A 25,126-nucleotide genomic window follows, 5' to 3' on the forward strand; every position below is an offset into this window, starting at 1 on the left:
TGTATCTTCTTCTCGTGATACGGCCCCTGGCCCAGATTCCATTCATAACCAACTGCTTCAACATCTCAGTGCTCCACAACGGCAACATCTTCTTCGGGTGTTTAACCGTATCTGGCTCCAGAGTGGCTTCCCTTCTCAGTGGAGGGATAGCATCGTGGTTCCTTTCCTTAAGCCTGGTAAGAACCCCCTATCTGTTGACAGCTATCAGCCAATTAGTTTGACCAATGTTGTTTGTAAGTTACTTGAACGGATGGTAGCCCGTCGGCTCAATTGGGTCCTCGAATCTCGGGATCTATTGTCCCCTTACCAGTGTGGCTTTAGAGAGGGATGGTCTCCAATCGATCATTTACTTCGCTTGGAATCCGCAGTTCGGCAGGCTTTTTCCCAGCGCTGCCATTTGGTTGCAGTGTTTTTTGACCTTTGCAAGGCCTATGACATGGCCTGGCGCCATCACATCTTACTTACACTTCATCAGTGGGGTCTTCGGGGCCCACTCCCGATTTTTATCCGCCAGTTCCTGTTCCATCGGTCATTCAGAGTTCGAGTTGGTACTGTTTTTAGTTCTCCACGGACCCAGGAGACGGGCATCCCACAGGGTTCTGTCTAGTGTCCTTCTTTTCCTCATTGCTATCGATGGACTTGGGGCCTCTGTCGGTCCTTTGGTCGCCCCTGCCCTGTATGTGGATGATTTCTGCATTTGGGTTAGTTCCTCCTCGATGGCATCTGCAGAAAGGCAGCTCCAGGGAGCTATACGGCGTGCCTCTGCATGGACGCTCTCACACAGGTTTCAATTCTCTCCTTCAAAATCGCAGGTGGTCCACTTCTGTCGCCGTACTACGATCCACCCTGATCCAGAGCTCTATCTCGATGCACAACGATTGCCTGTGGTCCCACAGTTTCGTTTCCTGTGTCTTCTTTTCGACAACAAGCTCACTTGGCTGCCTCATATCAGACTTCTGAAGGTAGGATGTTTCCGTAAACTCAATGTCCTTCGCTTCCTTGCCCACTCCTCTTGGAGTGTGGACCGTTCCCTCCTTCTCCGTCTTTATAGTGCTCTAGTCCCCCCCCCCTCCCCCCTTTGGTTAGTTCCTCGGCCTCGAATTCGGATGCATCTCTGCCGAGGTCTGAAAGATTCCATCCCCCCGATGGTGTTCCGTTCCTTTTTCCGCCAAATTTTATGGGAGTTTCGGGATGCTGTTGTTTTTTACACTGATGGCTCTAAATCTGCGGATCATGTGGGGTATGCCTTCACGTCCTCTGTTGGAACGGAAAATCATCTGCTGCCACCTACATGTGGGGTGTTTACTGCAGAATTGATGGCAATTTCTGAAGCCCTTACCTTTGTTAAACAGTCCCAACACAGCCGCGTTTTGTTATGTACGGACTCAATGAGTGACCTTCTTGCTATTGACCGGTGTTTTTCGCGCCATCCCTTGCTCTCTGCCATCCATGACCATCTCGCTGATATTCACCTTGCTGCTTGTTCCATTGACTTCCTTTGGGTTCCTTGCCATATGGGTATCCCAGGTAATGAGCTCGCTGATCGTTTGGCTGGGTTAGCAGTCATTTACTCCCCATTTCCTGTAACCCCTCTTGCAGCGGATTTACGGCTTCACATCAAATCCCACTTTGCACTGTCATGGGCCAATTCTTGGGAGGCTACTCCCCTGTCTAATAAACTTTGTGTGATTAAGGTGACACCAGGCCCGTGGCGTTCTTCCTTTCACCTATCCCGAAAGGACTCGACCACACTGTGTCGTCTCCGCATTGGCCATACCAGGCTGACTCGTGGTTTTCTTTTGCGTGCTGAGCCACCCCCACTTTGTGGTTGTGGAGCCTTCCAGTCAGTCGCCCACATGTTGGTTGACTGCCCCCTTCTTTTGGCTCTGCGTGCTAAGTACAGACTCCCCCACACTTTACCTTTGATGTTGCCTGACGATTCCCGGATGGTCGTTCTGGTTCTCGGTTTCCTCCAGGAAAGTGGTTTTTATTCTCAGTTTTTAAGGTTTTTAATCTCTCTGGTGTTGGGGCAGGGTGGTGAGTGTTTGGGTGTCTCCCACTGTAAGCCATGTTTGGAGATTCCCGACTCACCTCCCTGGCCGAGATCCTCTTTTCTTCTCCTTTTAATGTGTTGTTGTTGTTGTTGTTGTTGTTGTTGTTTTTTTTTTTTTTTTTTTTTTAAAAAGGATTGGTTAGTCTCCTTTTCCCATATGTACTTCTACATTCTAGCGGTTGCACCTTTTAAGTCACAGGTGGTCTTGCCTATACTGCTTCAGCATCGCGTTGGGTTCGTTCTCTTGCTGACTTCGCTCATTTTGTTTTTACCATTGACAACATGACTTCCCTTTTATTGTTCTGACTTTCCTGAGATGTCACATTAGTGGAATGGATCACATTTGAAACAAGGGACTGATGACCTTGCTGTTTGGTCCCTTAAACCCCAAACAAACAACCAACCAACCAACTTGTGCAAACGCTGAATGTTATTGTGAATTGCAGTGCATCTGCATCCCTAAAGTAGAGAAAAGACTAGTGAAAGACTTTAATGAACATGTGATTGCTCCTTATGCGGACAAAGATTTTGCCTTACTCCTTGACAGCTATACAGGACAGAAGGATCAGGATTTGTAAAATTTTAGTGTGGGAATAGACGTGATTACCATTCCTCCAGGTTGTACACCTCTTCTGCAACTGTTAGATGTGTTTGGTTTTTGGCAAGTGAAATGCTTTGTGAAAAGATTCTATGAATTTGCGAAGCTGCACAGGTACACAGAGCAGTATTGTTTACGTGATCGTGTGTCAATTATCAAAGTTCAGGCACCCACACATAATCAACTTCCCTCTCCAAAATTCCAGGACATGTTCAGATTTGCTTGGACGTATGCAGGATTTGACGATCTACACACGGAAAAATTTGAAAACATTAAAAACATATGTTTTGACAGAGCACAGGGAAAACTGTGCGACTGTGAAACTGTTGCATTCATTTGTTGCAGTTTATGTGACAAACTCTTATGTTTTCATCACTTTTTTGGGAGTGATTATCACATCCACAAGAAAACCTAAATCGGGCAAGGTAGAAGAATCTTTTTACCCATTCGCCAAGTGTGCAAGTTAGGTGGGTCGACAACATATTCCTGTCATGTGACGCACATGCCGTCACCAGTGTCGTATAGAATATATCAGACGTGTTTTCCTGTGGAGGAATCGGTTGACCTATGACCTTGCGATCAAATGTTTTCGGTTCCCATTGGAGAGGCACGTCCTTTCGTCTACTAATCACACGGTTTTGCAGTGCAGTCGCAAAACACAGACACTAAACTTATTACAGTGAACAGAGACGTCAATGAACGAATGGACAGATCATAACTTTGCGAAAATAACGAAAGTAAACTTTTCACTCGAGGGAAGACTTGAACCAAGGACCTCTCGTTCTGCAGCTGCTCATGCTAACCACGGGACCATGGCGCTCCTGAGCTCACACTCTCCTTGATGTTGCCTATCTTGCGCATGGACTACTCAGTTTGTATATTTTGCTTATTTTTTTCATAGTTCCACACAACTACTTCCTGTTTTCTCGATTGATCTGTGTTCAGTTTTTCAAGGCCTATCCACTGTGCCAACTTACAACTAAATCTGAGGGGGGTGTGATGGGGAGATTCCCTTGTAAGAAGCAACATCTTTTACACCACTCGAACTGAAGTTATGGCTTCCAAAAAGTGACTGCTGAATTGCCTGCTTTGTGTGTCTGCATATGAACAATGGTTGGTAGTCCAGCAACCCTGGTACTGTCCTTCCATCACTTTGATATTGTGATGCACTGTGTGCTTTAAAGAGATAAGAGAGGAAATAAAAGTCAATGGGCACTTAATTGCTGTGTAATACAGAGGTGTTTTCGTTTTTAGATTTCAGTAAAAACTGTTAGTACTGAAAAAGAAAACACTTTTCATTGCAACGACATGTTTTTTAGTTTCTCTAGTTTATAATGAAGTCGCACTCTGAATAAGTTTGACATAATAGCGGATTTGTATTCAGTGCCCTAACAAGAAGGAATGAAAGGTATTTTTGTGGACCTATGTAATCTTTTGTAATGTAATCATTTTATTGTTTTGCACTTTTAAATGAAATGCAAATGTTTGGCTTGCTATCACATCCCAGATGATACTCTTGATCTAAATTGAATAGTATGCTTGGGATAAACGCTTGTATGTTTGTTAACTGTTTTTGAGGGGAGATGGTGTGATACCAGGAAATGTTTGGCAGATGAGTGCAAATGAGAAGGGATCTTGCCACAGCTTTGAGTATCTCATTGTTTCCTGTTCTACACCACTTTGCATTTTTTTAACTACACTGAACAGTTATTAAGCATCTAAGCTTCAGTTTGGCTGTTGTAGTTGAAGCCAACTGAAAGACTTCATTGTTTTATGATACATGGAGAGTAAAATAATAATACACAAGTTTAACCCTCCTCCATCCAGATGCATGACTGCTTTCAAAACTACAATTTGTATTTATAATTATAAATGTGAATTCTCTCTTCTGTCGTCTCATGCCTATTAATAAGCTACATGTAACTAATAACCATGGTCTTTGTGAAAATTATAAGTTAAAAAAAAATTGATGTTATATAGAAGCAGCTAATGGCACAATCATCTGTTCAAATGTGGATAAATAATAATATGGAAAAGATACACTGCTACTCACCACATAGAGGAGGCATTGACTTGCAGGCAAGCACAATGGAAGGGGTGCTAGAAATATATAAGCTTTCGAAGTCCTTTCTCGAAGTAGAAATCTCACACATTCATTCAACAACTCTCACTCACATGGCTACTGTCTCTACTTGCTAAGGCCTGACTGCATCTAATGCTAGCAGATTGCTCTATTATTACCTCTACATATAAAGCTGGATAAAAAAATAACGGTTTGAGGAAGCCTTGCCCATAGATGGAGAGTGTTTCAACTACCTCTCCAAGACTTTTACTCAGTTATTGGAACTGAAATTGAAAAAAAAGTATGTTTGAACCTGATATTTAATAAATGATGATCAATGCAAACTTTGATTCAAAAATTACTGTGTGTTAGAGCTTGGATATCATTCAAGGAGACTGTCACAAATTTCTTAGGGAACAGAAAGGACCCACATTATATTTCTATTAATATCAACATGTTGGAAATGTTGAAGATACAGGTCTGTTTTATGAGCCTCAAGATTCACTTTCATGCTGATCATCTCTATGAAAATTTGGGTGAGATCTGTGACAGACAAGCTGAGCACTTCCATCAAGATATCAAGGTGATGGAAGGACAATATCAGGGATACTGGCATGCCAGTATGATGGTTGAGTACTGTTGTTCACATTATGAGATGTAAAACTGGCAATTCACTATAGAAAACTCTGTTTTATGTGCTTTTAGGATATGAGAGATAGGGAATACAAGCCAATGGGCATTTAATTGCTTTGCGGTACAGAGGTTTTTGTTTTTAGCCTTCCATAAAACGTGTTAGTATTGAAAAATGAAAGCACTTTTCGTTATAGTTACATGTTTTTCAGTTCTCTAGTTTATTTTTAGAGTCACACTAGGAATAAACTTGTTGTAATAGCAGGCAAGTTCAGATACGTATTCAGTGGCCTAACAAAAAGAATAATGAAAAATATTATTGTGGACCTTGTAATCTTTTGTAATGTAGTTATTTCATTGTTTTGCACCTAAATGAAATGTACATCTAAGGCTTAATATCACATCTCAGGTGGCCCTCCTGATCTAATGTGAATAGTATGCGTGTGATAAATGCTTGTGGTTGTTTATTTGTTAATCTATTTCAGGGGAGGTGGTGTGATGGCAGGAAATGTTTGGCAGATGAGTGCAAATGGAGGGATCTTGCCACAGCTTTGAATATGTCCCTGTTTCCTGTTCTCTACTACTTTGCATTCTTTTACTACACTGAACAGTTATCAACTTTTACTGTGTTACTGACATATTCATTGTCTCTTACTGAATATACCAAAGAATCTGCCATAATGGGTAAGTTTTATTTCTGAATAATGGCTTTTTGTACATGTCTGTCAAATGCCTTACCAATGTTGATTGTTGTTGTCACCTACCTGCTAGTAATGTCAGTATATATCAGAAATTCTTTCTGTAAATAGTGTATTATGAAATACGTGGTAGTACTTCACCTTCACTTAAAATCAAGTGTCATCAGAGTTCTTGAAGTGAAGATAAGTTTTCATTACAAAACATACCCTTGGGTTCCAAACACAGTTAAGTGGCAAATTATGGACGTTTTGCAATCTGACCATGATGTTTCAAGGAAAGGTAACACTTGCAAATGCACATGCCCAAGAAATCGGTACAGTGTTTAGCCCTGAAAAGCTGTTTCAACTGTTCAGTCGTAAATGTGATAATGTGGAGTAGAAATTTGCATTTATTCCAGGACGAAAGGAAATTAGGCAAAAAAAAGTTTTTAATGTCTGCAATTGCTGTTAAAAGGATGACACACTTGTTGGCATGTTTGCATGGAGGTAAATGTTTACCAGTTTAATTAAATATGCATTGGGGGTTCAATTTTTAGGATGATTGGTCTTAGCAGGGTTAGTGAATTCTTAAGGGGTTCAATTAACACTACAATCTGGATGCCAGGCATTTACTACAACCCAGTTGAGTCTTACTGCATTGTGCATAGAATACCGAAAGAAGAAATTTTAGGAAAGTAATATGGAAATTTGTGGGATCGTGCAATAAAATATTAATACTGTCAAGTAACTTACTCGGCCATTTTCATTGCCAACTTAGAACTTAAGGCAGTAAATTCCACCAGAAATGTTCTGCCTTCAAAAATTTCCATTTGTATGTGCTACATCCTTCTGGTATTTGGAAAGTTCCTTCTAGATTGATCAGGTTCCCTTCAAGTCTTTATTTTCTAGCAGTGCTGTCGGTGCATTTGTTCAGCCATACTGCACTCGTCTAGATACTGGCGTTTGTTGTTCCCCAGCATACTGCTTACATTTCAGTGGCACATACTGTGAAGAAGAAGAAGAAGAAGAAGAAGAAGAAGAAGAAGAAGAAAACAGAGGCCATCTGTTTTGATGCAGTCCACTTTGACATAGTGAGCTACCTACCTTTCACATGATCTTCCATTGTGGGCTGAATCATACACAGTTTCCAAACCAGTGAATGGGATCATCTCACAAACAAATAGAAACACCTGCACATTAACTCATGTCAGTTAAGGCTAAAGAGTCAGGAGATGCTCTGACACCTGGTCTTCTCACGTTATTGCTCTAGATGATGGTGCTGTAAGGCCAGCACTAGCACTTGTAGTAAAATTGTTGTTGAATCAAGCCCATTCTGCTGGAAAAACCATATAAATAGTGTACACAACTTGCATTTGACAAAGCTAAAATGGCTATTTATTGTATAGCTCTAATACAACCTTGCCAAAGGAGAAATTCATGCAAAATTTATTTTCTGAAATGTTTGGATGAGTTGGAAATCTCTATCAAGTCAAAATTGAGTCTGACTGTGAATTTATCGGGAAGCAAGTAAGCAGCTTATGTGAGCTCCAGTTAATCATCAGATGCCTTACAGCCCTCCCCCTCCCCCCCCCCCCACCTCCCCCACCCCCCACCCCCCTCCACCCTCCTCCAATACCACCATAGTATTTGTAGAGTCATTCAAATAAAGTTAACACTCAGTAGCACAAAAATACCCAGTGCGTGCAGTATTAGTTGGAGCTATCATTAACCTACAGAGTAGAGACTGGGTCACCTATGGATTCATTGCAGATGCTACAGTCTTGTGAAGTAGTTCTGAACCCATTTTCCCAAAATTGTCATAAGCGGCTAGTTTGACAAGCCAAACACAATAAACATATTGTAGACCTTGTAGCTGCAAACAAGCTTGACCTTGACAGTGTCAGAGATCAGTATTTGTGATGTCATTGTAGTGACAGTGGTTACTTAAGTTTAAGAAATCCATCAAGAATGCTAGGAGAGTATTTTTAGTGGAAAAAGGTTAGGTAAGCAGTTGTTGGATCCTACTTAGACAATGAACAGACATCATTTAGTTCAAATATAATGGACATAGAGTATTTATGGGCAAAGTTTAACTAACTGTAAATTGTGCTGTGGAAAAGTATGTACCAAGTATGTGGGTTAAGGACAGAAAATGTCCCACTGTGGTTGAATAACAAAATGCTAAGGATGCGGAGATGGTTGCACCCTTGGGGAGGGGGGGAGGGTGGTAGGGGGGGGGGAGAGAGAGAGAGAACAGACGTGTTGACAGGCAAAAGTTAGTAGATAGAATGGTCTTGCTGAGAACGTGAGAAAATAATGGTCCTACATAAAATCATGAAGCTGGTCAAAGGCTTCTGTTCAGTCAGTCGTCAGCCAATCTGGCATGATATGCAGTGACTCCCTGAGTGGATTGCAAGCGTTCAACCAGTGTTTTTCTCGGGAACCTTTGGTGCACGGTATTCAAGATACTGTTTTTGCTCTCGCCGAGTGTGTTTGTTCAGCGACGTTTATGTGTACCCTGGGCCACATCGGCATTCCAGGAAACGAATGTGTCGATCGGTTGGCCAAGCAGGCCACCACTTCGTCATCCCTGGAGCTTGGTCTCGTGGAAAGAGACCTCCGGTCAGCCCTACATCGCAAGGTCCACGATGTCTGGAGCTCTGAATGGTCTGTCTTGAACTTGCCAAATAAGCTCCACATGGTCAAGTCGTTCATGGCTGTATGGAACTCATCCTTGAGGGGCACGTGTAGGGACTCAGTTGTTCTCTGCCATCTCCGAATTGGACATGCGCGGATCACCCACAGCTATCTCCTTCATGGTGAGAACCCGCCCAAGTGTCGCTGTGATGCAGGGCTGACAGTGGTCCATCTTCTGATGGACTGCCCCCTTTTAGCCCCCTTGCGGCAGTTCTTTAATTTACCAGCTGCACTTCCTTTAATTTTAGGTGACAATGCCTCTATAGCTGACTCAGTTTTACGTTTTATCTGTGCAGCTGGGTTTTATCACTCGCTCTAGTGTGGGCGCTCTCGCATGATTTCTCTGGCTACACCCACTCCAGAGACTTTTAATTGTGATGTGGATACCAAAATAGTGTCTTTTATGGTAACAAGTTGTGTTGATACCTCTATCAATGCTTTCCAGCTGGAGGTTCTTCGTTTGTAGTTGAGTGGTTGACCTTTTACCTGATCCATCAACCACTGTAGTCTGTTTTACTCTAGTGAACTATTTGCTCTGTTCCTTTTAAGTGTCCTCTATTTTGTGTTGTGTTGTGTGTGATGAGAGAGATTAGGGCTTGTACAGAGGCATATAGGCAGTCATTTTTCCCTCGTTCTGTTTGGGAGTGGAACAGGGAGAGAAGATGCTAGTTGTGGTACGAGGTACCCTCCGCCACGCACCGTATGGTGGATTGCAGAGTATGTATGTAGATGTAGATGTTCATTCTAGCTCTGTACCCCTTGGTGTTCCCTCCCTCTGGGTGCAGAGGTTACGCTTTTACTGTATAGGCCTTTTACAAGTATGTCTGTTAGGAACAGGGAACTGATGACCTCGATGTTTAGCCCCCATCAAACCCCAAAACCAACCAACCAACCAACCAACCAATCTGGCGTGGCAATAGAAGGCAGCAAAAAGAGAGCTGTAGTTTCAAATTTCACATCTATAAACTCACGCAGGAGAATTGTAAAGAGATACTATTAGTCGACTGTCACACAGACTCCTGTATAGAGGACAAGGAAATAGGTGTCCCTGGCATTGAGAAGCAAGTAAATGAGTTAAAAGCAAATAAGTTGCCATGTCCAGATAGAAGCCCAATTCGGTTTTACAAATATTTCTATTTGACATTGGCCCCCTACTTGTCTTTATCCTGAACTAGCTGTAGTGCCTGGCATTTCCTGGGATGTTTAATATCTGCAACACAAAGTGATTGGCCCTGTGCCTTGTTGATATAGCGAATGCAAGCCACGTGGGAAACTGCAATTGCATTGTCAGCAGTCATAATTGAATCACTGGGTGTCAATCGAATGCAGTGAATGAATACATCTTCACCTGCACATTAATAAAAATCAGGTTCTATGCTTCCGGTTCTGACTTCTGCAAATATTCATCAGTTTCAAACCAAAAGTTTTGTAATAATAATTACATCACAAATTATGCTTTGATTTCTTTTTAAATTGCAAATTGAAGTAGTATATCTGTCATGCATAATGTGCTTGTCAAAATGGTTCGTGACACTGTTTCTTCCCAAATGTTCATTATGGGATCACATAGAAATTTGAGGTAAATTGGCCAAGAACTTTCATAGATTTTCTCCTAACAACCTTTCCACTTTGTTTCAAGTTAGATACCAAATTTTATGTAGATAGTGATCTTCCTCTTGTCTTGAAGGTAAAGTGTGCAATATTTCATCAGGATTGGAGTGGAATTGTAGATTTGTATGAATTACTAGCAAACAAACAGGCACCCTTCTTTATATATAGATCACTTGCCCAGTGCAATGTCCCAAGCAAATAAGAAAAAACACTAGTAACTCTCATATATAAGAAAGGTAAAAGAAATGGCCCATTAAACTACAGAACAGTATCCTTAACATTGGTTTACATCAGAAGTCTTGAGTAAGTTCTAGGTTTGAATATAATAAATCTCTTTGACAGAGCAGGAAGAATTAGAAAGCATTGTTTGTGCGAAACTCCACTTGCCCTTTTCTCACACAATATCCTGTGAACCATGGATGAAGGGGAACAGGCAGATACCATATTTCTAGATTTCTGGAAATCATTTGTCACAGTGCTCCACTGCAGACTGTTAACGAAGGTCCAAGCGTATGGAATTGATTCCCAGATACACGAGTGGCTCGAAGACTTCTTAAGTAATAGAACCCAGTATGTTGTCCTTAAGGGTGAGTGTTCATCACAGAAGGATATCATCAGGAGTGCCCCATAGGACCACTGTTTCTTTTTGTGTAGATAAATGACCTAACAGGTACGTTGAGTGGCGGTTGATAACGGTTTGCTGATGTTGCTGTAGTGTAGGGGGAAGTGTCGTCATTGAGTGACTGTAGGAGGATACAGGGTGGAATTTCTGCTCGGTTTGATGAATGACAGCTTTCCCTAAATGTAGAAAGATGTAAGTTAATGTTGATAAGTAAGAAAAACAATCCTCTAATGTTCAAATGCAGTACGAGGTGCGGTCAAAAAGTTACAGGAATTTTTGTTTCTCAAAGTATCTTAATTTGTTCATCAACAACAACATTGTCCCCTTCAAAGTAATTCCCCTTATATATACACTCCTGGAAATTGAAATAAGAACACCGTGAATTCATTGTCCCAGGAAGGGGAAACTTTATTGACACATTCCTGGGGTCAGATACATCACATGATCACACTGACAGAACCACAGGCACATAGACACAGGCAACAGAGCATGCACAATGTCGGCACTAGTACAGTGTATATCCACCTTTCGCAGCAATGCAGGCTGCTATTCTCCCATGGAGACGATCGTAGAGATGCTGGATGTAGTCCTGTGGAACGGCTTGCCATGCCATTTCCACCTGGCGCCTCAGTTGGACCAGCGTTCGTGCTGGACGTGCAGACCGCGTGAGACGACGCTTCATCCAGTCCCAAACATGCTCAATGTGGGACAGATCCGGAGATCTTGCTGGCCAGGGTAGTTGACTTACACCTTCTAGAGCACGTTGGGTGGCACGGGATACATGCGAACGTGCATTGTCCTGTTGGAACAGCAAGTTCCCTTGCCGGTCTAGGAATGGTAGAACGATGGGTTCGATGACGGTTTGGATGTACCGTGCACTATTCAGTGTCCCCTCGACGATCACCAGTGGTGTACGGCCAGTGTAGGAGATCGCTCCCCACACCATGATGCCGGGTGTTGGCCCTGTGTGCCTCGGTCGTATGCAGTCCTGATTGTGGCACTCACCTGCACGGCACCAAACACGCATACGACCATCATTGGCACCAAGGCAGAAGCGACTCTCATCGCTGAAGACGACACGTTTCCATTCGTCCCTCCATTCACGCCTGTCGCGACACCACTGGAGGCGGGCTGCACGATGTTGGGGCATGAGCGGAAGACGGCCTAACGGTGTGCAGGACCGTAGCCCAGCTTCATGGAGACGGTTGTGAATGGTCCTCGCCGATACCCCAGGAGCAACAGTGTCCCTAATTTGCTGGGAAGTGGCGGTGCGGTCCCCTACGGCACTGCGTAGGATCCTACGGTCTTGGCGTGCATCCGTGCGTCGCTGCGGTCCGGTCCCAGGTCGACGGGCACGTGCACCTTCCGCCGACCACTGGCGACAACATCGATGTACTGTGGAGACCTCACGCCCCACGTGTTGAGCAATTCGGCGGTACGTCCACCCGGCCTCCCGCATGCCCACTATACGCCCTCGCTCAAAGTCCGTCAACTGCACATACGGTTCACGTCCACACTGTCGCGGCATGCTACCAGTGTTAAAGACTGCGATGGAGCTCTGTATGCCACGGCAAACTGGCTGACACTGACGGCGGCGGTGCACAAATGCTGCGCAGCTAGCGCCATTCGACGGCCAACACCGCGGTTCCTGGTGTGTCTGCTGTGCCGTGCGTGTGATCGTTGCTTGTACAGCCCTCTCGCAGTGTCTGGAGCAAGTATGGTGGGTCTGACACACCGGTGTCAATGTGTTCTTTTTTCCATTTCCAGGAGTGTAGTACACTTATGCCAGTGCTTTTTCCAATCTTGAAAGCTCTTCTGGAACTCGCTTTTCGTTATGGTGTTTAGCTCCTTCAGTGATTCTGTTCAGTGGTGGGAAAACAACATCCTTTATGGTTCTCTTCAACACCCGGAACAGAAAAGTCCAGGGGGCCATGCCCGGTGAATACAGTGGCTGAGACAACATAATGGTTTTGTTTATTGCCAAAAAACCAAAAAGAAGCATTGAGATGTGAGTGGGAGCATTATCGTGATGCAATTTCTGTTAGTGGTTTTCCACAGTGCTGGTAGTTTTCTTCGGATTACTTCACTCAAATGGTGCATATCTTCCAGATAGTATTCCTTAATGACCGTATGAGCAAAAGGCAGGAACTCATGATTCACTATGCCATTGTATTGAAGAAAACGAGAAGAACCTTCACATAAGATCAAACTTTTTTCATGTCTCTGCAGGGAGTTTCCATAGGAACAAGTGCAGCTTGTTGAGACATCATACCCGTATATATGTGTTTCATCATCTGTTATAATCTTCTTTAGAAGTTCTGGATCACTATCTACGTCATTTAGCAATTGCTGAGTGATGTCTTCAATAGTGGCAGAGTAAGCCAATCAGAGGCCTGAGGTGGTGAAACAAAATGAAGCCCTCAGTCTGCTTGGAAACTGATATACACTGCTTGACAGTTGCAAAGGAACAGAGGCATTGTGGGACAGAAATAATCCCAGGAAGTAGTAAATTACTTGAAACACAGTGCATACGTAATAGAGGTGGAGTGATATATTTATAATGAAAAAGGATACAGATTTCGCCACGTAAGAAAGCAGGTTAACAGACATAAATAATGTTCATGTTTGACACAGATCAGAATCCCAACATAAAGGTTGATATCGGACTCTCAGTAAGCAATGTGCCCACCTCACACAGTAATAATATTGTGCACCTGTATTCATGCTGGCTACCATATTGTCAAGGAGTCCTTAGTGGATATTGCCAGACACCTCTCTGAAGGTGGGTTTCAGTTGCACGATTCAGGGATGGAATGTTTGTTGACAAACACACCTGCCAAGAGCATCTCAGGCATATCCTATAGAGTTTAGGTCCGGGGAACATGCAGGCTGTTCCTTAAGTTCAGTATCTTCACTTTCCAACATCTCAGTGGTCCTTTGTGGATGGGCATTGTCACTCATAAACAGAAAGTCAGGACCTGCTTTATCCCTAAACAGATGGACATGATCCAGAATAATCTTGTTGCAGCGGCACTGTGCTTTAACAGTACCTTACCCATAGATATGCAGCAGTATTCAGACATTCTGCAGAATGCCTGCCCACACCATAATGGCTAGGCCATACCGATGATGTTTAAGAAGATTCTACGGTGAGTAATGTGTTCCCCTCTCTCCACACAACTGCTGGTCAGAATCACTTGCCGCAGTGAAGTGGGATTCGGCGGACCACTGTTGCTGACCCCCAACCAGCATGCTCCCTACACCAACAAACTCTTTCTTGACGATGGCTTGGTGGAAGTGGGCTGCATTTAACTGGCTTCTGAGCTTACAAACCAGCCTGATTTAATTGCCACGAAATAGTTTTGGCAGAGACATGTACAGGTAGTGGTTGCAAGGTGTGCAGCAATCTGCCGAGGAGTGAGATGTCTGTTCCTTTTTGCCGCTAGGACTATGTATCAATTCTCTTGCTGTGTGGTGGTCCGTCCACATCAACAGACATGCTTTCTCGTAGCATTTCCATGTTCAATGGCCTTCTTTAAATGCAAGATGATACTTCGTAAAACGCCATACTGCATGAACTGTCGAATGCATTGTGCACAGGTTTTGCTGCAGTTAACACATCCTGTCTTCTACATTTCCTTTTATTATCATGGGTCAGGTGTTCCATAGCAGTTGGCACTTTTTCTGTAGCTATTGGCATGTTTTTAAACAAGTGTCAGTTGTTCTTTAGCAGTTGTCAAGTGGTGTATTTGTATTTACATTTTGTAAAAATTAAATAGCATAGATGTAACAGCTGACAAAACTATCAAGTATTTATAATGTGTGTACTCTACACTGTAGTAATAGTAACACAACTACTGGAAAAAATGCTACACCCTCAAGAGCTGTTCAGTTGAATACGTGCATACTGCGATTGTAATGTTAGTGATCCATTTGTCAGTCATCAGAAATCAGATGGTGTGCATGTGGCCTCTCTCTGCATCCTCTGCTTTTGCTCTGCAGGTGGTAAGTATGCTGAGTTTAGAGGTGAACAGTTTTTGCATCATTCATTCTAGGCTGCTACAATGCCTCACCAATGGCTATTTACTCATTCTGAACAGTTTCAGCTATTTGAAGGGGATTGCACTGTGGGACCTGCAGGAAGCTGGATGAAACTATCAACAGACTGCACTACATATTGGGCACAATGTATTGGTGGTGTGCCAGTGCTGTCAACATTGCTCTGTGGAACCTTCCCATAACTGTAGACAAGGTTTTGAACATTGGCGTAGTACAGATGCATGTCAAGATTGATGGATTGTGCTAGCAATGGTGACTGGCCGACCATCGTCCATCATCAAACAGGAAATATGTTGCACCAGTTGTGTCATCAGGGACCATTGGAAACTGTCTGCTTGAAGCAGGATTAAGGTCAGGTGTGCCTCTAGGCAGGCTACCAATGACACCATGGCACAGCCAAGCATGGCTACTCTGGTGTTGTAAAATAGTTGACAGGAGAGTGGAATGGTGCTGTGTTGTCTTCAGTGATGAGTAGGTTCTGCCTGTATGCAAGTGATGGATGTGCACATATGTGGTGTAGACGTGGTGAGCTGCCTATTCCAGAGTGAATGCGCTCGAGAGACACATGTCCCATTACTGGTTGCATGATGTGGGAGGCCCTCAGTTACAACTTGTGATCACATGTAGTGTTTCTGCAGAGTAAAGTAACCAATGCCCACTACATTGCACAGGCTGTTATCGTGGTGCCCCTGCCAGTTCTGAGACAGGAGGTGATGTGCTTTTGAAGCTGGACAATGCTGCTGTGATGCAGTGTGCTGCCCTGGCCAGCAAGATCATGAGTGCTCCACCAATTGAATATGTATGGGACATGATGAAGCAGGAACTTGATCACTTTCCAGAGCCTGCAAGAACCATTGCCAAATTGCACCAAAAGGCACAAGATGCAGGTTGCCGTTCGGCATCTTTAACATTGTTTACATGTGAGAATACACACTTGTGTTGCTGCCACAGGAGAATACCAGAATATTGATGCTACTGTCTGGGCTTGTGGCTGTTGCATTTTTTTTGGGACAGGGTTTGCATACTTAAGTATATAGGTGAAGAACTTGGAATAGGAACCAGCATTGAGCATAGCAACCATCAGTAGAGTGCAAAGAATTAATAAAGAATAGACTAAGAAAAATACATTTCACCTTTATTGCACTGAAATTTTTAATAATATCGTTGAAATCTGTGTCATTAGGAATTTTTCTTTCAGTTGATAAAATAGACTGATGGGCTTTTTCTTCCTGATTCAATGTAGAAGTGAAGATTATTTTTATTAGTTTCAGGTTAGAAAAACTTCTCTTGCATTATTTGATTGGGATACAATTGATCAAGAAGTATTAGGTTGTAAGTGATGTATAGGATGATGTCTCACTGAAGTCCCATTTAATTATAAATTGAAGAATTTCTTAGCATGTCCATTTTGCAACAACATTCACACTCATAGTGGTTGCACACGGATGCCTGTGATACCATTTCATTTCTTGCAGCTCCAGCTCCTTTTCAGATTGATTGTAAAATTCTACCAGATTCTCCAGTGCTACTAACAGAGCACCATCGGAAGCTTCAAGCATAAATTTTATTTCAACAATTTGGAAAATTTTGGTGATTTTACTCATGGCTGTGTACCGTGATGTTTCTTGTATACTTTGATCTGTGAATTCAAACATTTATTAATGAACTACTTCTTGAATCAATAAACCAGCATCGTGTGCTAATTCACCCGGTGGTGTTTTATTTAGCCTCCTTCTTCCTTGTTGCTCAATGTTAATGTCCATATCACATCATTTTTTTAGTGCCGAAAGTAACAACAATGTATAGAACTGTTGTTCTTTCCAGCTCTGAAACCTCATTCAGTGTTTTTGATTTGGTGAGTTCTTTATCCAAAGTCATTTTTAGAGACTGTAGATACTGTTGGACTGGACTAAATTTACTTCCTCCAGTATAGTGTCAAAAGTTGATGTAGGCTGAAGAGGTAAAAATCGCATACAACTGGAAGGAGCAAGCTTGCTGCTGATACAGCATCACGGTTTGCCTTTGATGGATCTTGCATATCTTTCAAAGTGCCCATAATTGTTTTCATGTTTTCTTGTAGACTTTTTTTTACAGAATTGTAATCAGCATTCTAGTGAGTATCAGACAAATGTTTCAGATTTTTCCTCCTTTTTTTCTAAAAGTAATTCCCATCTTTAGGAAGACGACAAAAATGAATGAATATAACTTCTCTACAGTTCCAAAACAGTTGACGCTAGAGGGAACACAATTATTCAACTCCACAAAGATTTAAGGAATGATTAGCTCAGGGACTGAACAGAGGTTTTGGACTGACTTCTTGATTTTTCTTTGTACTCCTCCATGTATAACTTACATTGATGCGGCATTGTCATAACCTTGAGGCCTACACAACGTAATGTCCAGCCTATTGTTTTCTAACTACTGTTGAATATTATTTGACATATCCTCTGCAGTGTTTCCCATTTATTTTGCATATGTATGGGTCCTGGAACTTTAAATTGCCTCTTATTTACTGAACATGTTACAACCTTGTTTGGGATTTGATTAAAAATTGTCTGGTTCTGGGGGCCTCCAAATTTCAAGGTCCATGAGATTATGGAGGCCTTCCAGGACCAGAGGCCTGGGACAGGCCGCTCCCACTTAGTCTGCCACTGGTCTGCAAGACATCGTTTTTGGTTGAAATTCAACAGTTTTGGAAGACATTGCTGCTACGTGTTTCATTCCTAAAACATAGAAAAAAATTGTTTAGCATGAGCCAAACAATATGCTAACATCATCAGCAACGTCTCTGATGATGATCATCAGTGTTTTTCCAGAACCATTTTCTTTACTTCATGCTCATTGTCGTCGGTAATTGATGTGGTAGGGCATCCAAGGCAGTCGTCGTCTTGAAGATCTTCTCAACCCTCTTTGAAAAGTTCATATCACTGGTAAACTCTAGCCTTACTCATAGTAGAAACGACAAAAGCCACAGTAAACATTTCAAATGCAATGCTGCACTTTATTCCATTTAAATATCCGATACAGCTGGAAATGCAAACATACATGATGAACATGTTTGCCAAGAAGAGAAAAAGAATTTTGAAAATCAGATCTATAAAGCTCGTGAAATTAAAAAATTTTTGTTAATTGTTGATCACACCTCGTAATAGTGGGGTGCTGCTTGACACGGTCACCGGTGATTAAATATTTAGGTATAACATTGCAAAACGATATGAAACAAAATGAGCACGGAAAGTCGGTTGTAGAAGACAAATTGTCGACTTTGGCTTATTGGGTAGGAAATGTAGCTCATCTGTAAAGGAGACTGCTTATAGAACACTATTGAAACCCATTCTGGAGTACTTCTCAGGTGTCTGAGGTGCCCACCAGGCCAAGTTATAGCAAGACATCAAGGAAATTCACAGGCATGCTGCTAAATTTGATACTGGTAGGTTCAATCAGTACACAAGTATAATGGAAATGGTCTGGGAGCACAAACTGGAATCCTTGGAGGGATGGCAACGATCTTATTGCGAAACACTATTGAGAAAATTTGGAGAATAGACATTTGCAGCTGACTGCAGAATGATTCTACTGCCACCAATGTATGTTTTGCATAATGAGTGTGAAGAGAAGATAGGGAATTTCAGTCTTGTGTGTTCAGAGTGGATTTATCTGTGTGTCAGTATTTAACCCATCTGTACAGTTCTCTCTTAAAATTTTAGCATTTTATAAATTCTTTCATACTTTTAATGCAGCAGTAAATTGTTAAACAAATTTTCAGTTACGTATAGTGACAATGTTTAACAACAGAGCTAAATTTTCATTGTACCTACTAGTCTCAGTAAAGAAGCCTTATTGAATTACCACATCAGGAAACTATTTTTGAGTTATCATATCATGGAAGATTGTGTCAGTTCCATATGGCTTATTTGTGTAATTCTAGAGAGGCTTTGTCAAGCAAGTACAAGGTAAATAGGCTGGTAGTTGGAAGAGAGAACCACTTGAGGGTAAGCGATTCACAAGCATTTTTGAATCCTCTTGAAAGCAAAGTCACTCTGTGAGAAGATATCCGACTTACAGCATGAAAAAAAAGTAAAAAGAACCAGTGGTATTGTTGTAAACATTGTGAGTGCAGGCTTCTTGTGTCCTGCGATTGCAGAGCAAGAAGAATTTCCAGATTGTAGTACAGTATAAATGCTATAGGAAAGTTCTGGTGGAATGTAAATACTTTTGGATTAAAGGAGACCACTTACTGAAAAGCAGAAGCATTGTCAACAGGCACACACAAAACAAAGAAAACTTGTTGTCATTCAGAGTCATATTCTTCTTCAAGCTGGAGTAAACCACAGGCACATGCACCTGCCCCCTACAGGGTACTTGCTGGACGATCAGTGCCACTGCCGCATTTCAGCCATTAAGCTAGGTGGTGATGGAGGTGATGTCGAGAGCGGTGGGTAGAGGTAGGGAGAAAGGGACTGGATGCAGGGGGTGGGACTGGTGTGGGTGGGTGGCAGTTCAGAGGGAGGCATCTGGGAATTTGGGAGTAAAGGGTGTCAGTTACATGGGCTAGGCTTTTCACCTTCGCAACCCTCTACCCGCCCCACGCAGCACTATCCCCACTACAACCTAGTCTACGTGCCAAAATGCAGCACTGGCAGTACTTGTCCAGCTGGCACCATTTGGGGTGTAGGTATTTATAGGCATGTGTGTGTGGATGCATGTGCATGGTTTTGTAATTAACCTTGAAAAATGTAGTGCAGTATAATAGTTGAAATCAGAAAAGTAATATTTATTGATTATGTCTTTTGACTTGATTGTATTCGGCTCAGAAATGGTCACTGCAAAATGCAGCATGTTCCAGAGGATTGTACTGTAAAGGCTGGTTCATACTAGGCTTGTAATGTAGTTAAGGGGTGAGTAATTTAGTAGCTCTTCTAAATGAGGAAATGGTATGTGGGCAGCTGTGTGCTGATATATCGTTAAATTGGTGGGAAACTATCAATTGCTGCATAGTAAGCACTGCAGGGAGATTCTGACAGTCATGGCGAATCAACCAATACATATTGCGGCAAAGATTATCGTGGAGGATACCAATAAAGAGATTAAACATCTATAGAAGCAAAAATAGCCTCAAAAGTGGAATGTTTGAAGAGATTTCTGTGGAGTGTCCGATGTGCTGCTTAAAGAACCTACAGTTGAAAACTCAGAACAAAACTTTTCCAGCTTCAGTGGTTCACAGGTGTCACATCAGATAATGTTATGGAAGCTGCACAATATTTTAATGAGACAGCTGCTCATCATCTTCAGGTGCTTACTAAGGGTTGCTGCACTGGCTCGCTAGCATAAATGCTGACTTGCTAGAAAAATGCAGGCACCAAGGAGTGAGGCTATAAAGTCATCGTAGACGAATATAGAGAACTACGACATCCAGTGACCCCAGCTGGAGAAACAGGGCACACAGTTGAAATCCCGTGTGTCTATTAATCAGGTAATAATGGAAATGTCGTGTGGCTAAGGCCTCCCGTCGGGTAGACCGTTCGCCTGGTGCAGGTCTTTCAATTTGACGCCACTTCGGCGACCTGCGCGTCGATGGGGATGAAATGATGATGATTAGGACAACACAACACCCAGTTCCTGAGCGGAGAAAAATCTCCGACCCAGCTGGGAATCGAACCCGGGCCCTTAGGATTGACAGTCTGTCACGCTGACCACTCAGCTACCGGGGCGGACTATTAATCAGGTCATTACCTGTATGTATTTCGACTGCCTTTTAATCATGGAGTCCCAGTATGGGGAAGTGGTCAAAAGGCTCTTTGTCTCTCCGTAATTCATTAGTGTCCCATGTCAAGATAGTGTTCAGCCACAGCAGACTTTTGTGGCTGACCCAATCTGGTGTGACATTTATGTTCAATGCATCTATCCTCAACAATGTGACATGTGTGGCTAATGTGAGTTTTCCCACACTGGCACAGAATTTTATATATCCCCAGTCTCCTTAGACCTCGATTGTCTTTGACAGAACCCAACATATATTGCACTCATCACAGATTTTATTTGCCAGTCCTTATTTCCCAATCTTGCTGGTCCATATGCCAAAGTTGAAAGACATGTCACCAACATAGTGTAGGAAAACCATCAGAGCAAAAATGGCTATGCTCTGCTGATAAGCTCTCTGCACCTGAGAGCTCTAGCTCTACGATAGAGAGCCCGTAATATATCACAGCATTGAGATGGATGATGGCAGCTCATAGGTCAGTGTGTGTTGCGTTATGGAACACACTATGATCCAAGAAACCGTTGTCTTTTCTGTTTACCAAGACATCTAAGAATAGGAGACCTCCATTTTTCTCTACTTTCATGATGAAGCAAATGCTCGGGTGGAGTTTTTTATGGTGTTCCAGAAATGTAGGAAGTGTTGTTGCTCCATTCGACACAACTACAAAGGTGTTGTTCACATATCTCCAGAAACATTTACGTTTCAACACTGCTGACTGAGGTGCTTTTTCCCTGAAGTCTTTCATAAGAAAGGTTAGCTATTATGGGATGGAGAGCTTTCCTTTCTTCATTGTTGATGGTCTGCCTGGGTACGGGCATCTTCCTTAAGAGAAGACACAGAAATAGAGATTTTACTTGCTGATATTCTACTGATCTTTTGCCTGCAACATCTTACTTTGCAAAATGATGGATTTACTGCAGGACTGCTTATCGTCTCCAGAAGGATCCAACTGATGCACTGCAGTGGAAGATGTCTGCTCAGCTCAAAGCTAGACAGTTTCCTGAACATCTTCAAAAAAGCATAATAGCACAAGTGCCAGTCTCACCACAACTTCATGGGTTGCCTAGATCTGTAAGGAAGAGGTTCCACTTCACCCCATTGTGAGCAATATAGGAGCCCCAACATATTACCCCCAACATATTACCTAGCAAAAGTCTGGCTTCACTTCTGAGCCCTTTGGTAGGAAAATGTGAACATCACATTTGAAACTCAGAGGATTTTATACAGCAACTGAGCACATTGTCTTGAATCAGCTGCTGTTTTAGTGAATTTCAATGTCTCTTTGTTCATATGAGTACCTCTGATGGAGTTATTACAACTTACACAAATTAAGTTGTAGGAGGACATCTTACATCTATTCAAAAACGTGCTTACCTTGACTTTTTATTTAATGCATAACATTTGGAGCGAACTGGCAGTGTTATGGGTAGCCCTTTGTCTATCATAATAGCTATGCTTTGTGTGGAAGACTTTGAGGAAAAAGCACTTCAGTCAGTGGTGTTGAAACTTAAATATTTGTGGAGATATGTGGACGACACCTTTGTAGTTTGGCCACATGGAGCAGCAACATTTCCTGCATTTCTGGAACACCTTAACTCACTCCCATCTGAGCATTTGTTTCATCATGGAAGTGGACAAAAATGGAGATTTCCCATGTTTAGATGTTTTGGTCCACAGAAGAGACGATAGTTCCTTGAGTTGAGTTGCTGTGTGTTGGGTAAACCAACTTACTGACCTATATCTACGAGCTATGAGCTGCCATCATCCATCTATACGCTGTGGCATAGTTGGTTGGTTGGGTGATTAATATGGTAGCGGGGACCAAACAGCGAGGTCATCGGTTCCATCAGGTGAGGACAGGATGGATAAGGAAATCGCTCTTGCCTTTTCAAAGGAACCATCCTGGGATTTGCGTGAAGCGATTTAGAGAAATCACTGAAAACCTAAAGCAGGATGGCCAGACATGGGTTTCAATTGTTGTCCATCCGAATGCGAGTCCAGTGTGCTAACCACTGCTCCACCTCACTCGGTGTGGCATAGCAAAGACTCGCAATCGTAGAGCTAGGTTTCTCAGATGCAGGGAGCTTATCGGCAGAGCTTAATGATCTTCTCTCTGTATGTGTATGAAACAGGTCCTCTCTGATAAACGGAGCCATAATGCATTTCAACTTGCACACACAAAAGTTCACAAACATTCAGAAGAAACGTAGAACTCCACAAGGATGGTTTTTATAAACTATGTTGGTGGCATGTCCTTTAAATTGGCAGGACGTTCAAGAAACATCGTCTTTCTCCCACCAGCATGAGTGCAAACTATCTTGGGTTCTGTTAAGGACAACCTAGGTCTAAGGAGACCAGGGATATATAAAGTCCCATGCTGTGTGGAAAAATGTACATTGACCATATGTGTCACTCTGGTAAGGATAGAAGTGCTGAACATAGATGCCACACCAGATTGGGTCAGCCAGAAAAGGCTGCTGTGGCTGAACACTGTCTTTACACGGGGGTACAGGTGACCTACGGAGAGAGAAACAGCCTTTCGTTTGCTTCCTTGTACTGGGACTCCATCATTACAGAAGCAGTAGAAATATGTATAAGTAATGACCTGATCAGTTGAGACTCAGTATTTCAACTCAGCAATGCATTGCAACCAGAATAGACGGTATTAGGGCATCATCGGCCACAGACGAATGAATCGGAGTCAACTCAGATGGGGAATCGGAGTCCGAACACTTAAACTGGGTGCCAACACTGCCTGCATGCATGCTCAGCCGTGATTTGTGCTTTCCCTTGTTGTACATGTGAAGACGGTGGCTTGTTTCTCCGGCAGGGGGCTCTGGATGTCACTGTGCTCCGTGTTTTGTCTACAGTGGTGTTATTACCCCACCCCTTGGCACCTGCACTTTTCCTAGTGAGTTGGCATATATATTGGCGAGCCAGTTTAGCAACACCTCAGTAAGCACCTGAAGATGACAAGCTGCTGTCTCATTGACATACTGTGAAGCTCCCACATTATTATCCGATGGGACACCTGTGAACCACTGAAACAGTTTTTATCTCAGGAAAGTCTGAAACAGCAGTACTTTTCTTTGTATGACTGAAAGTTGTGTTTAATGTTCTATTAGAAATAACATAATTTAAATCCACTGTACTGATGCTCATTTAAGAGACTCCACACCTGCAACATCAAAATTTCAGGGATTGTTCTATCTTCTTGCTACTGGGTGTCATTTAAGAACCGTGACACATCTCTTTTGACTAAGTGAGTCCACTGTTACTGTGTTCAGGACTTGATGCTGCTAACATTTGTGTTTTTATTTATTTATCTGTTTTATTTTTTACTGAAATCCCTGGTATTCACAGGTTTTCCGTCATTTCCCTAAATCGCTACAGGCAAATGACAGGATGGTTCCTTTGAAAGGGCACAGCTAACTTCCTTCCCCATCCTTCCCTAATCCAATGAGACCGATGACCTCGCTGTTTGGTCTCTTCCCCAAAACAATCCAATCCTAGTATTGACAATAACTTTCCCAACTTAGTGGTTATGGCTGCTAGTTTAGTACAGTGGACATTTGAAACCCTTCCATCTATGTAAACCTTAAAAACTTGAATGTTGTGTTGTCACTAAGCCGTGTTCCTGAATCACAAGGAATGGGTGACTGAAAAGAAATGAAACATAGATGGGTTTACTTATGGTTCAACTACACAGACTGTTCCTAAGGGGAAAGCCACTTAGCCAGTTGCAGTCTATTTAAAATTACCTTAGGATTGACAGCTACAAAGGAAGTAGTGAAAGATGAGGCCCAGGAGGAAGGCATAGCACAAAGCTAGTCAGTTCCATGAGACATGTAGTGACAACTGCTACCCTAGTTCCTTACCTTTACCCACACCGCAACACTTGTTCACTATGCTTTAGCTTCAGGCATCTTGCGGCGGTTATCTATTCATTGTGTGATGCTGAACAATGTTTGAAACAAGTTTGTCATCATGGAATAAGCATAGCAAAAGGAAGCTATTTTTAAAAAGTTTCAGAAATGATCTCGGCATTAAATAACAGCGCTGACAGTGTCACTTCCAGCATTTGTGATAGCAATGAGAATAATGTCAATAGAGATTTTTCATTGTCGTCACAATAAAGATGCATAGGCAGATTTAGATGAAGGATTGGCATGTGCAGTTTAAATACTTCCATAGAAAAATTATATTTTTAGAAGTTTTTACTGTTAATAAGATGGCTGTTATCAGAAACTGAGTCTGAATGAAGTTCATCTCAGGAAGTGAGTTTTATTGACCAGAAGTAATCCCTCTCACTTTCTGTAATATAGCGGTCGCAATACTGTTCTACAGTATTGTTCT

At 42.4% G+C, this 25,126-nt stretch overlaps 1 protein-coding gene across 2 annotated transcripts in view; it reads left to right on the forward strand.

Annotated features, from left to right (window-relative positions):
• LOC126470521 (putative Dol-P-Glc:Glc(2)Man(9)GlcNAc(2)-PP-Dol alpha-1,2-glucosyltransferase) overlaps positions 1–25,126 on the forward strand; it is a 112,586-nt gene that overhangs the window by 10,825 nt on the left and 76,635 nt on the right. The window contains exons 3-4 of one of the 2 annotated variants that reach the window (XM_050098435.1): positions 5,829–6,027; positions 16,485–16,615. In XM_050098435.1, coding sequence (XP_049954392.1) covers positions 5,829–6,027; positions 16,485–16,570 — 285 coding nt within the window. In that variant the 3' untranslated portion in view covers positions 16,571–16,615. Of the gene's footprint in view, positions 1–5,828; positions 6,028–16,484; positions 16,616–25,126 lie in introns of those variants that run through there. The other variant, XM_050098434.1, reaches the window with a different exon arrangement.

This window comes from Schistocerca serialis, chromosome 3, assembly GCF_023864345.2.
Source record: "Schistocerca serialis cubense isolate TAMUIC-IGC-003099 chromosome 3, iqSchSeri2.2, whole genome shotgun sequence".
In the NCBI taxonomy this organism is placed as follows: Eukaryota; Metazoa; Arthropoda; class Insecta; order Orthoptera; family Acrididae; genus Schistocerca; species Schistocerca serialis.